General features: G+C 39.9%; 1 protein-coding gene across 1 annotated transcript in view; it reads right to left on the bottom strand.

The window, feature by feature from the left end:
- Positions 1-14,383, bottom strand: part of LOC311233485 (seizure protein 6-like) — a gene marked incomplete at both ends in the record, with an annotated part of 402,600 nt that overhangs the window by 127,020 nt on the left and 261,197 nt on the right. Inside the window, one exon of the mRNA XM_084320453.1 lies at positions 6,206-6,391. Coding sequence (XP_084176579.1) covers positions 6,206-6,391 — 186 coding nt within the window. The remainder of the gene's footprint in view (positions 1-6,205; positions 6,392-14,383) is intronic.

Raw genomic sequence — 14,383 nt, 5'->3', positions numbered from 1 at the left:
CAGGGAATCTTATAGGTCGTTTTCCCATTAAGAGAGCATTGTTATTGAATATGGGAGTGTGATTATGCCATACTTGATTGTTAGGAAATTTCCTTTGTGTTTCCCGCCATGTCCTGATTGCATGGGTTATTATTGGGCCAAATTCTCGCTCACAATGCTTGATTGAAAGTTTAGTGTATGCTATGTCTTTCAATCTCTGTGGGGCTACTATGTTTTCTTCTAATTTTCTCCAAGATACCAAAGCCTCGGGGTCAAACCATATCTTCTTCAATGGTCTTAATGTGAAGGCATTAAAATATTGTAAAAAATCTGGGACTGCCATGCCACCGTCTGCTTTACTTCTCTGTGCGGTGGATCTTTTTATGCGAGGTGGTTTGTTATTCCAAATAAATTTGTATGTGGAGGTTTGTAATCTTTTCCAGTAGCCCTCTGGAGGAGGTAACGGAAGCATTGAGCTGAAGAAATTGATTCTTGGTAATACATCCATCTTAACTATTGATACCCTTGCCTGTACTGAGTTTTTAAGTTTTGCCCACCTGTCCAGGTCGTCCTTGATTTTGTTCTGTATTTTTGTGTAATTGTGCTTCACCGTTTGTCTTATGGTGGGGAATATTTCCACTCCCAAGCATCTGAAATGTTTTACCATCGGTATCGCACCTGGGAGGGTTATATCTTTTTTTGCAGGGGTGTTAAGTGGAAGGAAAGCCGACTTCGGCCAATTTATCTTAAATCCCGATAAATCACCAAAGTTCTCAATCAACTTGAGCAGATGAGGCAATGTGGTGTTGGGGTTTTGCATGAACAATATTACGTCGTCCGCATATAAACTAATTTTTTGTTGTGTGCCCTTGATTACGATTGGTTCTATGGATTGGGATTGTCTTATATATTGTGCTAAAGGCTCTAATGATAAATTGAATAGTCCGGGACTAAGAGGGCAACCCTGTCTGGCAGAGCGTGATACCGGAAAGATTTTGGAGATGATTGTGCCTGTTGTAATCATGGCCGATGGGTCCTTGTATAGTACTTTAATCATATCAATGAAACCTTTTCCTAACCCCATCCTTTCCAATACTGCCCATAGAAACGACCATTCCAACCTGTCAAATGCTTTCATAGCATCCAGGGATAGTATCGCCTTAGGTGTGATGTCCTCTTTGTCTGTATCTAGTACGTGCAGTATTCGCCTTATGTTATCATTGATCAGGCGACCTTTTATGAAGCCTGTTTGGTCCGTATGAACTAAAGACGTCATATGCTTTTGCAATCTGATGGCTAATATCTTAGAGTACAGTTTGACATCGGTTCCGAGGAGGCTTAAAGGACGGTAACTACCGCATTCAGTGGGGTCTTTGTCTTTTTTGTGAAGAACTGAAATGAGTGCGGTATTTTGGTGTTCAATGAAGCTTCCCTCTTTGACTGAGTATAAGATCATATTTAGTAATAAGGGTCCAAATATGTCCCAGCAAGAAATGTACATTTCTGATGGGATACCGTCAATTCCCGGAGCTTTGCCGTTTTTCATTCCGGATATGGCCTTCTTGAGTTCTTCTAATGTGATCGGTACTTCTAACTGTTTAGCTTCTTCATCCGTAAGTTTAGGGAGAGTAATTTGATTAAGATATGTGTCTAATTTGTCTTGATCAAAGGTCGTTTCTGAGTTATATAAATCGGAGTAGAATTCTTTGAATGTATCGTTTATTATTTTGGGTTCTGTTACTAGAGCTTGTTGTTTCCTAATGGCAGTTATATCTGCACATTTTGCATTAATTCTTAGTCGCATGGCTAATAGGTGACTAGGTTTAGAACCTTGGAAGTACTGCTGTTGTCTAGTGCTGCGTATTTGCAATTCCGATTTTTGTCTGTACATTGCTTTGATCTCGGTCTTTAGAATGTTAACTTGGTTATCTAGTCTAGTAGAGTTGTTGTATTTTAAAGAATTAAAAAGCGTTGAGTAAAGCGTTTCCATTTCAGACAGTTTTGTGTTTTGATTTTTGCGCAATATGGAGGTAAATCTATCCGAGAAATCCTTGATCATATTCTTTACCGACATCCATAATATTCTGGGATCTTGCACCGAGTTAGCATTATCTTGTAGGAATACTGTGAGAGCTTCTTTCATTTGTGTAATGAATTCCTTGTTGTTAAGCAGCATCGAATTAAAACGCCATCTTGGGGCCCGGGTAGATAGTGTACCAAATGTTGCTTTCAGGATTAAGTAGCAGTGATCTGATAGCGCATTGGGTGTCATTTCCACTTCGTATTTATCAAATATTCTCGGGGATGCAAAGACGTAATCAATTCTGGATAGTGTGTTGTGTCTCGCCGAACGACAGGAGTACTTGCGGGTCATGGGGTTAAGTGAACGCCATAAATCAGTTACTCCTGTTGATTTCGACCAATCTTTTAATGCTTTAGATGAATTATTTTGTTCGCTGGAGAAGGAAAGGTAAGTTTTGTCCATCCTTGGGTTCCAAATGGCATTAAAATCCGCACCTATTATATATGAGTACTCGGGATGGTTTAACATTTCTCCTGTTAGTGAAGTGAAGAAACCCACTTCGTACAAATTCGGGGCATATACCGCTGCCAATGCAATTTTCCTGTTATTGTGTATAATCCTAGCTATAGTTATGCGCCCCTCAGCATCCGACCATACCCCTTTCAATTCGATATTTAATTTGCGTCTGACGACTATGGCTACCCCTCTAGTTCTCGTAGCAAAAGAAGAGTGACCAATATTATGGTATATGTTATCCGCTAACGTATTTATGTCTCCCTCTAAAATGTGCGTTTCGCTTAATAGTGCCACGTCCACATGTTCTTTTTTCATCAGTGTAAGCACGCTTTTGCGCTTGTGTTGTTTGTTTATCCCACCGGTGTTCCATACCATTATATTCAAACTAGCCATAGTCTATGCATGTTTTCGTGTAGTTTTTGGTAATGTTTCTGGAGTATGAAGCTACAATAGATGCACATCCAATTAATGAGGTCCCGTTGAGAGCTGAGCTTAAAAACATATATATATACAAATAAAAATCCCCTATTTTCCCCTCTCCCAGAAAGTCGAACATGCCTGTGTTCCAAGAACACATCCTCCGCGATTGACTTTCTCCCATGGTCCACCGGATTGCCCAACCTGAGCATTGTAATCCTAATTTTCCTATGCTCATTGCCATAGGATCTAACATTTCCATTCTATTGCAATAGAATGTCGCTTTTGGTCTTGCACCTTCCCTTACTGTAATGAAGTATTGTGATAAATAACCTAAAGATAAAAATAAAAAATAAAATAAAAAGAGAATAAACCTTTATCGACATATTCCTTTGAACCCTCCACCAACGTGTGGGGGGAAAAAAAAGGAAAAGATTGTAGATCAATATTGACACCTTAATGTGAAGAACATTGGAAAAGAATAATGTAAGTTACAATATATTTAAAAAATATATAGTAATATTGACACCTTAATGTGAAGAACATTGGAAAAGAACAATGTAAGTTAAATTATATTTAAAAAATATAGAGTAATGAGAAGAAAAAATTTAATAAAATAAAAATCAATGGAAAGATATAGATAAGGAATAAGAGATAAATAATTATCAACGTGGAGAAGCCACTAGAACCGATTTAACTGATTAGATAAGATAGAAAAGCAGCGCCTTTTAGCGCTTCAATGTGCCTTTAATGGAGTGATTACTTAAATTGTTAGAATAACCTTGCTGTGCTCATACGTTTATGTGTGGATAATTTTAAAGTATTATTAAGGGCTGATTGCACTTCATTTAATTTATTATCTGCTATGTGTATGCACACCGAATGTTATTGTTAGAGTTGTATGCTTCGTTGTCATGGTGCCTTATATTCTAGAAGGTTGTAGAATATACTAGTGCCTAGACTATTTTACATTCCAGAATGATCTAAGAGACCCAGGGCATTTGAGCGATAAACCCAGAATATTCCAGATAGATCTTTTTGCATTGATATTTATTTGTCCCCTCAGAGACCAGAGACTGAAATTATAATGTATTATGAATCGTATTATACACAGTACCCTTTGTTATAGACGACTTGCATATCGTTTGCTACTTTGATAAACACAACAATGTCATTCCAACACTGGTGGAATGACCTCATTGATGAACACAATAAAGTCATTCCAACACTGGTATATATTTAGAGAGAGGCTTAACTGATTCCGGCATTTCCGTCATGCTTTGGGTTATTTGCTGCATTTTGATTCAGGAAATCCTCAGCATCAAAGGGTGTAAATGGACCTGACCTGCGGCCGTTATTGTCCAAGAATGATAACAGCGCCGGATATGCTAGCCTTGGCTTGTGGCCGGCTATGTACAGCTTTTGCATCACAACTTTGTATGGTTGACGTCGGATGATGGCCTCTCTGCTCAAATCTTCGTAGATAAATATTGGTTTATCACCATACTTCAGCTTCCCACGTTGGTTGCGAGCATATTTGATGATTTCATCCCTTGTTGTAGTTTTCCGCAGAGTGACAATGATGACTCTCGGCCCGTTGATATTTTGCCCCTGGGAACCAATTCTGTAAACTTGTTCCACTTCTGGCACTTTGTTTGGATCGGAGTTTTCCAAAATCGTTGATAACTCTTTTGGAAAGTTGATGTCATCGCAGTTCACTGATTCATCAAGCCCCACAATGCGGATGTTATTCCGCCTGTGGTAACGATGGGTTTCTAGTTGCCTCTCCATCACTTCGTTTTTAAGCAATTTTATTTCCCTCCGGTATTCATCTTTCACTTTTTCCATCTCTTCTCCCATCTCTGTCATGATACCTTCGTTCGCCTTGACTGCTTTTGTGTTTTCTGTCACCGAAATCTCCACTGTCGTGATTCGCTTTGACTGTGCATCGATCGCTTTCTTGACTTCTTCTAATTTCTCATCGATGCGATCGAATTTAGCCTCGATGCGATCGAATTTAGCCTCGACGTTTGCCTCGAGCGCCTTGATGTGTGTAATCTGCAGGTTAGACTGTTCTACCATCTGTTCTTTCATCAGGTTAGACTGTTCTAACTGTTCTTTCATCAGGTTAGACTGTTCTACCATCAGGTTAGACAGTGTGTTGAAATCGGGTGGATTTCTGCTTTCTTCAGTTGACGGCATATGGTAGATAGATGCAGTGACGTTGGAATCCATAAATCTGGCTGCTCTCCCTTTCACGGAGCTTGAATCTGTACCTTCTTTTATGTTGGTCTCTATTGACTCTCTTTCGGGGACCGTAATCGATGATCCCGGTAAGTTGTCCTCTTCCTTCTCCTCCTCGGAGCTTGTCGCCGTCGGCTCAGAACCAGCGACGGTTAGGACGCGTCTTTCTCGTTTTTTTACGTCCTGCGCCGTTGAAGTTGCCGTAGTTATTTTCTCTGCCTTCTTTCCACCTTTAACCATATTGTCTTTTGATATGGTTAGTAGAGGGTCTTAACAATACATACGATGTGGTCTATTCTCTTTCTTTACTGTCCAAATAATGTTTTTAAACGAAATTAGCGTTAGTGGGAGCGGAGCAATTGCAAAATGCGTGTGCTACATGTTGTAGCGTAACCGGAAGTCCAATTAAATACATTTTTTATTCATCCTTTGTGCTTCATTTTCTGTGAATATTGCTGCTTTATTGTGTCTGTTTTGCATTTGTATCCTCATTGTGTCTCTAAATGAGGGATTTTAAATAATGGTTGAAATTAAATTAAATGAAAAAACTAACTCAGGCAATGTCGAGATACTAAATGCCTCAGGGCACTTTCACACCGGCACCCTATTAATATTAAAACAAAATTATCCAAGTGCTCCAGTACCTTCCCTTTTAATGGAAAGTATATAGCATTTCCTAACATGTGTGCAAGATCAAGAGACTATTTGTTCACATTATGTTCGTTAGGATTCAAAATGATGTCCAAGGCTGTCCTGCATGATCACACAGGTTTGTTATGAATGTTTGGTTTGTTTGTCAATTAGCAACGTGCACCATAACCAAACCAATAAAAACAGTGACAAAAGTAACAATTTCCCTTTTGATTCAGACCATTTCTAACGGACATTGGCATGAAAGCATTCACCTAAAGGGAAATGTACAGTAAAGGAAGATGATGATGCAGTTTTCCCCTACAACACTACACTGTATTATGACCCTGGCACTTGGGATGGATCTGGAGTGACTCAGTTTCTCTGAGATCTTACCAACACATCTGGGCTCCTTCCCACTCCAGTAAGGTGTGGTGGCGTTGCGACAGAACAGCACTTTGGGGCCTTGCAGTTGGTAGCCGGTGAAACAGTGGAAGTAGGCCTCTCCCCCGGCATGGAGATACGTCACCGACACCTCTCCACCGATAGGCTCCTTGGGGAACGCACAGCTCAGCACGAAAGCTAGAAAAGAAGATAGAGAATGGGAAGGGTGAGAGATTAATTCATTTGTGATGATCGTTTGCTCTGATGAATGACCGAAAGCTTGCAAATACAGTGAAGCACTGCATGGATCTACTACAAGCCTTGGTGCTCAATTCTGATTTAGTGCTCAGATCAGATTCTTTTTTTTCATTATTTTCATATTCCAGTGTGAACTGGTCACACTCCTGAACTGAACAATAACGAAAATGGAATTAAACATGGAGGACACTGAAGTAACAGTTTATGGTTAAATTCACAAGTTGATGTGCATTGGAGGTCAGCTCATTTGTAAGCAGATGATAATGGGCGCGAGGCAGTGGCAGCCGGTGTGAACTACATTTGGGTGGGCGCGGGTAGGGTGAAGGGGGGGGGGGGGGGGGCAAGCGGACAGCTGACCAAGCGGACAGCTGACTCGACAACATTTCCAACGTTAAATCATACTACACTAGTACACGTATCATTAATCCAATAATGAACACATATATATATCTTGTCATTTTAAACAAGTTACCATTCATTCATTCATTCATTATGCATCACCCACGGCGAAATTAACAACAACAACACGCTGTGTGAGAGCGAGAAAGAGAGAGAGAGAGAGAGAGAGAGAGAGAGAGAGAGCGAGAGAGAGAGAGAGAGAGAGAGAGAGAGAGAGAGAGAGAGCGAGAGAGAGAGAGAGAGAGAGAGAGAGAGACCACATTAACTCACTGTTTAGTTGAAACGTGGTCCAGGGCTTGATAAAGTGTATATGTCCACTGTCCCACAGTCCCAATCAATCAATGTTGATGTATATCCACTGTCCAGACTGCATCCAGCTAGGCAAATAGCTTATTGTTAGCACAACACAAGTACTGATGAGCTGTGTCTTACTGTCTCTTTGCCCATTTCCGTTTCGAACAGCCTGCAAACTACCTGGCGTTCTATCGCCCTGCTCTAAGACAAACTCTAACCATAACCAACTTTGAAAGAGTGCCTAAGCTTAACCATCGAAAGAACTTGCCGTCACGCTCTAAGACAAACTCTAACCTTAACCTACTTCGAAGACGAAGAGTGGCTAAGCTTAACCAGGGTAGAAACTAGCGTCGGCCAATCAGAGAGCGTCCCCGAGAAATGCGGCTACGGAAAGTATAGACGCTGCTTGCTTAGATGATAATAGATCGCTTGAAAACGCGCCCGGCTTCCATCATAATACATCATATTTCAACGCACAGCGTGTTACGCACTGATTGGCTGCGACGGATACAGCGATGAAACCAGTGCACTCAAGTTTGACACTGTTAGATGAACAATACCAATTACCCTTAACTCATTCCCGGCCATTGGAATGCCCCGGCCCGTTTAGCCATGGCCAGCTTTTCATTACACACTTTCACTGTGCGTCATGTTGTTTGTAGAGCTAAATCTATATTTTATATTAAAGCTATGGATACAATATCATGGTCATTTGACAGTAAGAACCTTCTGTTCAAGATGCAAAAAAGAAAAAACAATTCCATCCATACGTTCCCGTTTTATACCGTGGTGAATATGAGTGTTATTTCGGAATGATCGGGTCTAATTCCTGGGAGGCTGTTTATAAGTGTCGTAAATAATGCTAATTATAGCTCATAAAATGTGTTGAGAAATGTCCCTAAAGATTGCTATGGGCAAAATGAATGCAATACACTTTTAGTCTATAAAAGTTAATGATTAATAATTGACACAGTAAGAATACTAGAAACATGATGTGATTAAAGACTCTGTTCTCAGAATAGAGTGTGTGGGTAAGGGGGTTTGGAATGTGACCACTGAGTAAATTTACATACAAGTGTTGGCAACAGCTAGAACAATAGAGCTGGGCACATCACGTAACTCTTATCTGGGGGGTCTCTAGTGACACACAGAAATAGGCAGCTGGAACATAGGAGGGCCTAGTTTCAGGATTAAAGAAGAACTCATACTTTTAAATTAATGTTTATATCCTGAATGAAGCTTCAAGTTAAATTGCAAATATTACTGTTATATTGTACAAAGGCTGCTGAACGGAATAAGATGAAACATGTTGTATTTATGAAGAGGATCGTTGAGTTGTACAAATCAAGCCATTTCGGAATCTAATTTGTAATAATTAAGAGGATACTAAGTATAACTGTTTAATAGATATTAACTTAAGCTAAAAGGAATGATTAAAATGCTATAAAACTGGGCTTGATGATACAAACAGTGATTCTCATCTGAAACCAAATGCTTTTAAGTCAGGAATAATATGGTTATGTTTAGAAAATGCCTCCCAGTTCAACTAAATACATCCTGGAGTTTAATGCCAACTGTATTAAGCATATTTAGACAGTAATATATTTCTCTGATTGGGAAAACAAAACAGAGGTCAGATGGTCTGTTTAAGACAACCCATTTTTACTTTACAACTGAAAGTCAGTGATTGGTGGAAAAACGTCTAGGGGACGGCCTTTGATGACGTCACACAGACGTGTCTTTCTCATTGATAAAAAGGGAGCGCTGGGAACAGAGACACAGAACACACACCACCCCAGCGGCAGGACGGCAACGAGAACAGACGGAGGAACTCATCACCATAGCAACGAATCAAACAACAACAAAAGAGATCACCTCGGGCAAAGAATTTCCTGGTTTCTCCAGACAACAAAGAACTTGAGTCAGCTAGATAGATTCAATGCTGTTCTGAACATCATTGATTTGAATATAGACTCTTTTCAACAAAGACTCATGCTTGAGTTTTGTTGGATTTCAACCTTTTAATATAGAAATACATTGTGTTTTATATGCAATAAATGCAACAACTTTAGATGAGAGCTCTGGATTCTGCCTGATGATTCTTCCATCACCGTACTATTCTCTTAGGGGTAACGTAACCAGCAACTTAGATACAGAACAACAGCAGAGTACTGTACTGTTAAGGTAATACAAGCTGAATTATGGTTACCACATAAGCCGCAACTGTTATGATTCAAGGTAGGACGTTGAGTCCAATAGTAGAAGGTAATAAGGAGGCGGAGAAGGGGTTGCTCTTTCTCAAAATATGTGTTTCTTTTATTATCAGAATCACTAGAACAATAATAAAGTTACGAAAAAGCATAAGTAGTCAGGCTACAACTGAGATATATATAAGGGAATATAACTGTACACAATACGGATAAAGAGGAACTAAATAATAACATCAAGACAAGATGTCCCACTTCTTGTCCGAGGCCGACTGCTTGGGGTAGTTGTGTTGAAGATCCGACAACAGACAGAGAAACAAGGGATTACTATAAAGGCAAACTCCCAGCAAACCACACGCAGTAATTAGTGACAACGAACCACAGGTGACAGTCAGGTGGCATTTCGTCCCTACACACGCTACAATAAAAAAATCAAATGCATATGATAGGTATTATGTTTCATCATGAATACATGAAAGGGGGGGGGGGGGGTCGTTTCTGATTAATTGATTGCTAATAACGGCATTCATTACCACAACATCAGGGGGATGGCTATCAAGCTGAAACTGATGTCAAATTGTTCTTACCTGTGGCCGGTGGGATTCCAAAAAGAATATTCCAATTATTTGATCGCCATCTGGTAGATCGTATGTCCATTTGGTCGACGACATAACCCACCACAGCATAATGAATCAGGGGTCCCGAAAACGATTCAATGTGATCGGGTGAATCCCTAGGTTAAATAGAATAAAAGGGAAAACGATCTAAAAACGTATAACCGTTAACCGTTGGCGCCCAATAACGTATAAGTGTTAACTGCCAGAGGCGTAACCTAACTGCTGACTTGTTGTACACAATTTGTAAGTCACAATTATAGGTATTTATGAGGCTTCCTACACCCATTGTTGGTGAGGAGTAGAAGTTCCCCTTTGAGAATGACCTGCGAAATTATTATGACATCTTGTAGATTTTCCTGATAATTCTTGTTATGAATTCAACACATTAGCTTTCAGGCCTGTCTACAGTACTTTGATGCAGGCCTTCCTATACTGTACTGTATACAGAAATTTACAAACAAAATTAGACATCCCACAGCATATAATTCCGCATCAATTTTCACACGGCTGCATCATTAATTGCCTTATAAGGAGCTCTGGAGGCGTTGTTTTGTATGCAAATGACCTGAACGGGGACGCGCATTCGCGTTTGAGACATGGTGCCATTCCCCAACGCAGATATCACAGCTGCAAACGTTTGAGCCACTTAAGACATATTACCAGCGTGTTGAGGACTCAGAGTGAACTTGTCATTGATTCTGTCTCAGTCGGTTCCAAGATAAGTCTTCCAAGAGAACTCTTTGAAAAATATTGGGGAATGAGACCCAATGTCATTATCATTGGACCATTTCCATTATTGCGCCCATAGAGGGGGAGTGCCAAAGAAAAAAATAAAGGATTCCCAGAGGAATTCAATTACATGATACAACCCAATTTGTTGAACAGGGCAATGGGCCACATAACGTGTGATTGTGTTGCTATTGCAAATAATGGCTCTGGATTCAGGCAGGTATATTAGCTGATGTTCAGGCCACAGGGAGCAGATGCTGAGCTTAGATAATGGTTCTCAGTATAGGCCATAAAGTGAACCCCTTTTTCGTTTCATCCCATTCTCACCATGGGAAACTACGAATTTGTCACTCTGGGTGAAAAATCTATTGGTGTAGATTTAGGAATAAAAAGTTCTCCATTTAGAGAGGGTAGGGTTATACAGTAGGTATAGTGTGATTTGTTTGTATTTTTATACCTGCATTCTATTTAGTTTTTAAATGGAAAATAAAAAGGTTAATGAGTAACTTATTGATTTGTAAATGTTTTTACATTATTCCAAATTAAGGGGATGGTGTAGTGTTTTGATTGATTAACCATCTTGATAAAAAGTGTGTGGGTCTATTATTTTTCTCATTATACTATCCACTGAACTGTTTTATGTGTACAACCTCAATCTTTAGAAAATTGTACCAGCATCTTTAATATTGCAGGTTGGGAATCACAAGGTAAACCTTTTTTGATACAAATTTGCTGCATATCATGGTATAAGTTCACATTCAAGTATACTAATGCACCAATATTTGACTCAGATGTTTAGGTACATGTGTACATTTTTTGTAATTTCCATACATATACATTTATGGCCCCTGACAAAAATCGGAAGGATATCTTGCGGAGGACTTTTAACCCAATGTCCATGATGGTATTGTCTATGAAAAAGTGCATTCAGAATGTAGTTCCCAGATGTGGGAACGAAAATAACTTTCTAGACACTTTTCAGGGTTCACCTTATGGCTTAGTAGAAGAGGAGGGAGGGAGGGAGGGAGGGAGGGAGGGAGGGAGGGAGGGAGGGAGGGAGGGAGAAACGGATGGACGGAGGGAGGGAGGGAGGGAGGGCCATGAATTCTATCGTTTTTTGTGGACTGATAATGCTGTATTTAAGTATACAAGAATGGACTGGAATATAGGGAACGTTACAGAATCATGATATAAGATAAGATATTCCTTTATTGATACCCTTGGGGAAATTCAGGCATCATAGCAGCATGGGGGAGGCGGGAGGGGAGGTACATGTACATGGTAATAGTAGAGGACATGATACAGGTCATAAAATTATAGTACAGTAGAAAAGGAAAAATTTAAATAGGCAGTGTAAACAATATAATTAACTCTGAGTATGTGCATATGAGCAAGTAGGCAGTGTAAATAAATCAAGGTGCAGATGAGGGTCTGTATGCCCTCTCAGTTATATTTGCATTACAAGAAATATAGTTACAATAGACACTATAATCTGGGGCGACAGTGGCCCGAGAGGTAGAGCAGTCGTCTGGCAATCCGGAGGTTCCCGGTTTGATTCCCGCTCCTCCCGAGCAGCGTGTCGATGTGTCCTTGAGCAAGACACTTAACCCCTAATTGCTCCCGATGAGCAGGTTGGCACCTTGCATGGTTGCCTCCGCCGTCGGTGTGTGAATGTGTGAGTGAATGGGTAAAATGTGAGTAACAAAATTGTAAAGCGTTTTGGATAAAAGCACTATATAAAAAAGGAGCCATTTACACACACACACACACACACATATATTGACCTGATGAATAAACCCCCCTGCGAGGGTTAAAGTGGAACACTCTCCATGTCATCAATCCTGTGACTCTTCTCACCATCTCTTTCATTAACCATGTGCCAACACATACTGTACCCTAGAGTAGCCTATTGCTTTATTATACATAATATTGACACAATGTGGCCACTTAAAATCCATGAGTTCACGTTGTTTACAGTGTATGTTAAAGGGAAACTTTACCAAAATAAACAATGCCGATTTATTTTGCACATAATCTCACACACGCCCAAAACGCATTAATTCAGTTATTGAGAGTAAATTACTTTGAATATGGCCGCCTGTGATGTCATTGAACCCTTGTGTTGTGTTAATTACAGCTCAATGAAATTATATGGTAGCGGTCCCTATAAGACAAGGTATTTTTTATCATTTCATGGAGCTGTAATTAACACAGCACGAAGATTCAGTGTTCTCGATGACATCACTGGTGGCCCTATTTAAACAAATTTACTCTCAATAACTGTCAAACTAATTGAATGTGTGAATTTTATTTTTGAGTTTTTGGATGTGTGATGTGTGCAAAATAAATCAGAATCGTTTTTTTTATGAAGCGCCCCTTTAAGAATGATACACTTGTTAAATATTAATAAAAAACCAATGGCATTATTGATGGTAATAATGTTGTACAGGCATTATTGACTGCTAGTACTAACTAATACGCTGTAATGACATATTAGGTGGTAGGGAACGCCTGTAGCATGTACTGCACATGTTCTGGAGAGCCTCATCAGACATCAGACAGATCTGTCCAGAGAGAGAGAGAGGAGTCCTTATTGACGAGACACAGTTATCTCTCCATAACAGCATGTTTAGTGCAATTGACCTTTAAAATAGAGACTTTATCCCACTCACCCACATACTGCACGTATATGAACACAAGGATGAACAGGGACAAAAACCAGCCCGCACGTACTCCACCACACCCACCTCATTGATGCACATACAGTACAAACACACCAGCCCTTAATACCATGCTAGGCATAATGGATGCATACTCTAGAGCAGTGGTACTCAGACTTGTAAGTTGAAAGCTATGAAAAAGCATAATCATATATGCCAATAGGGAGGTGTAGTGGTTACGTCATTGCCGTTTTTTCGTGTTCCACCCTCTGTCCAACGCAATTTCCCCATTGCCCATTTCTAAATCGTCTCGTTTAAAACAAATAAAGCATGGACATTTGCCACCACCATTCTTTTAATATTTGTATTTATAATTTAAATCGTATAACGTTATTTTGCTGCATATTAAATCACTGTAAATACTAATGTAAATCATTGTTTCATTGTACATATTGTGTATAGTTTATAACGTTATTGTTTTTTACGTAACGTTAGTAGCTAGCTAGCTTGCTAGCCGGCATGGTGCGTGCAGTGCTTTGCCCCAGAGTGTAACCACAGGTCTGAGAATAGGACCTGCACATTTTACTCATTCCTGAAACTTCTCTACATGCCCCGATTTAAAATGGTTCATGACAGTAGACATTGCTAACGTCTAGTACGTTTAGCTAGGTAACGGTAACGTTAGCTAGCTAGCTTGGTATCAGCTGGCTGTGATGTGGATTAGGCAACAGTAGGTGTGCGTGCCAGTGTAGCCTAGTTCCCAACAGTCACGAAATACACTCTAAATACAACTCCAGATAAAACGTTCCTGTAAACATGTTGTGACCTGTGTATTTACCACGTGAAACTTTTTTTTTTGCAGAACCACTGCTGCCTGTGTGTGTGTGTGTGTGCGTGTGTGTGTGTGTGTGTGTGTGTGTGTGTGTGTGTGTGTGTGTGTGTGTGTGTGTGTGTGTGTGTGTGTGTGTGTGTGCGTGTGTGAGTAAGTGAGTGATTATAGATTAATAAAAATAATGTAACACAGAT

Source organism: Notolepis coatsorum (genome assembly GCF_963971535.1).
Source record: "Notolepis coatsorum genome assembly, chromosome: 8".
In the NCBI taxonomy this organism is placed as follows: Eukaryota; Metazoa; Chordata; class Actinopteri; order Aulopiformes; family Paralepididae; genus Notolepis; species Notolepis coatsorum.
Note: the sequence above shows the minus strand (reverse complement) of the source record. Positions and strands in the feature narration are given on the sequence as shown.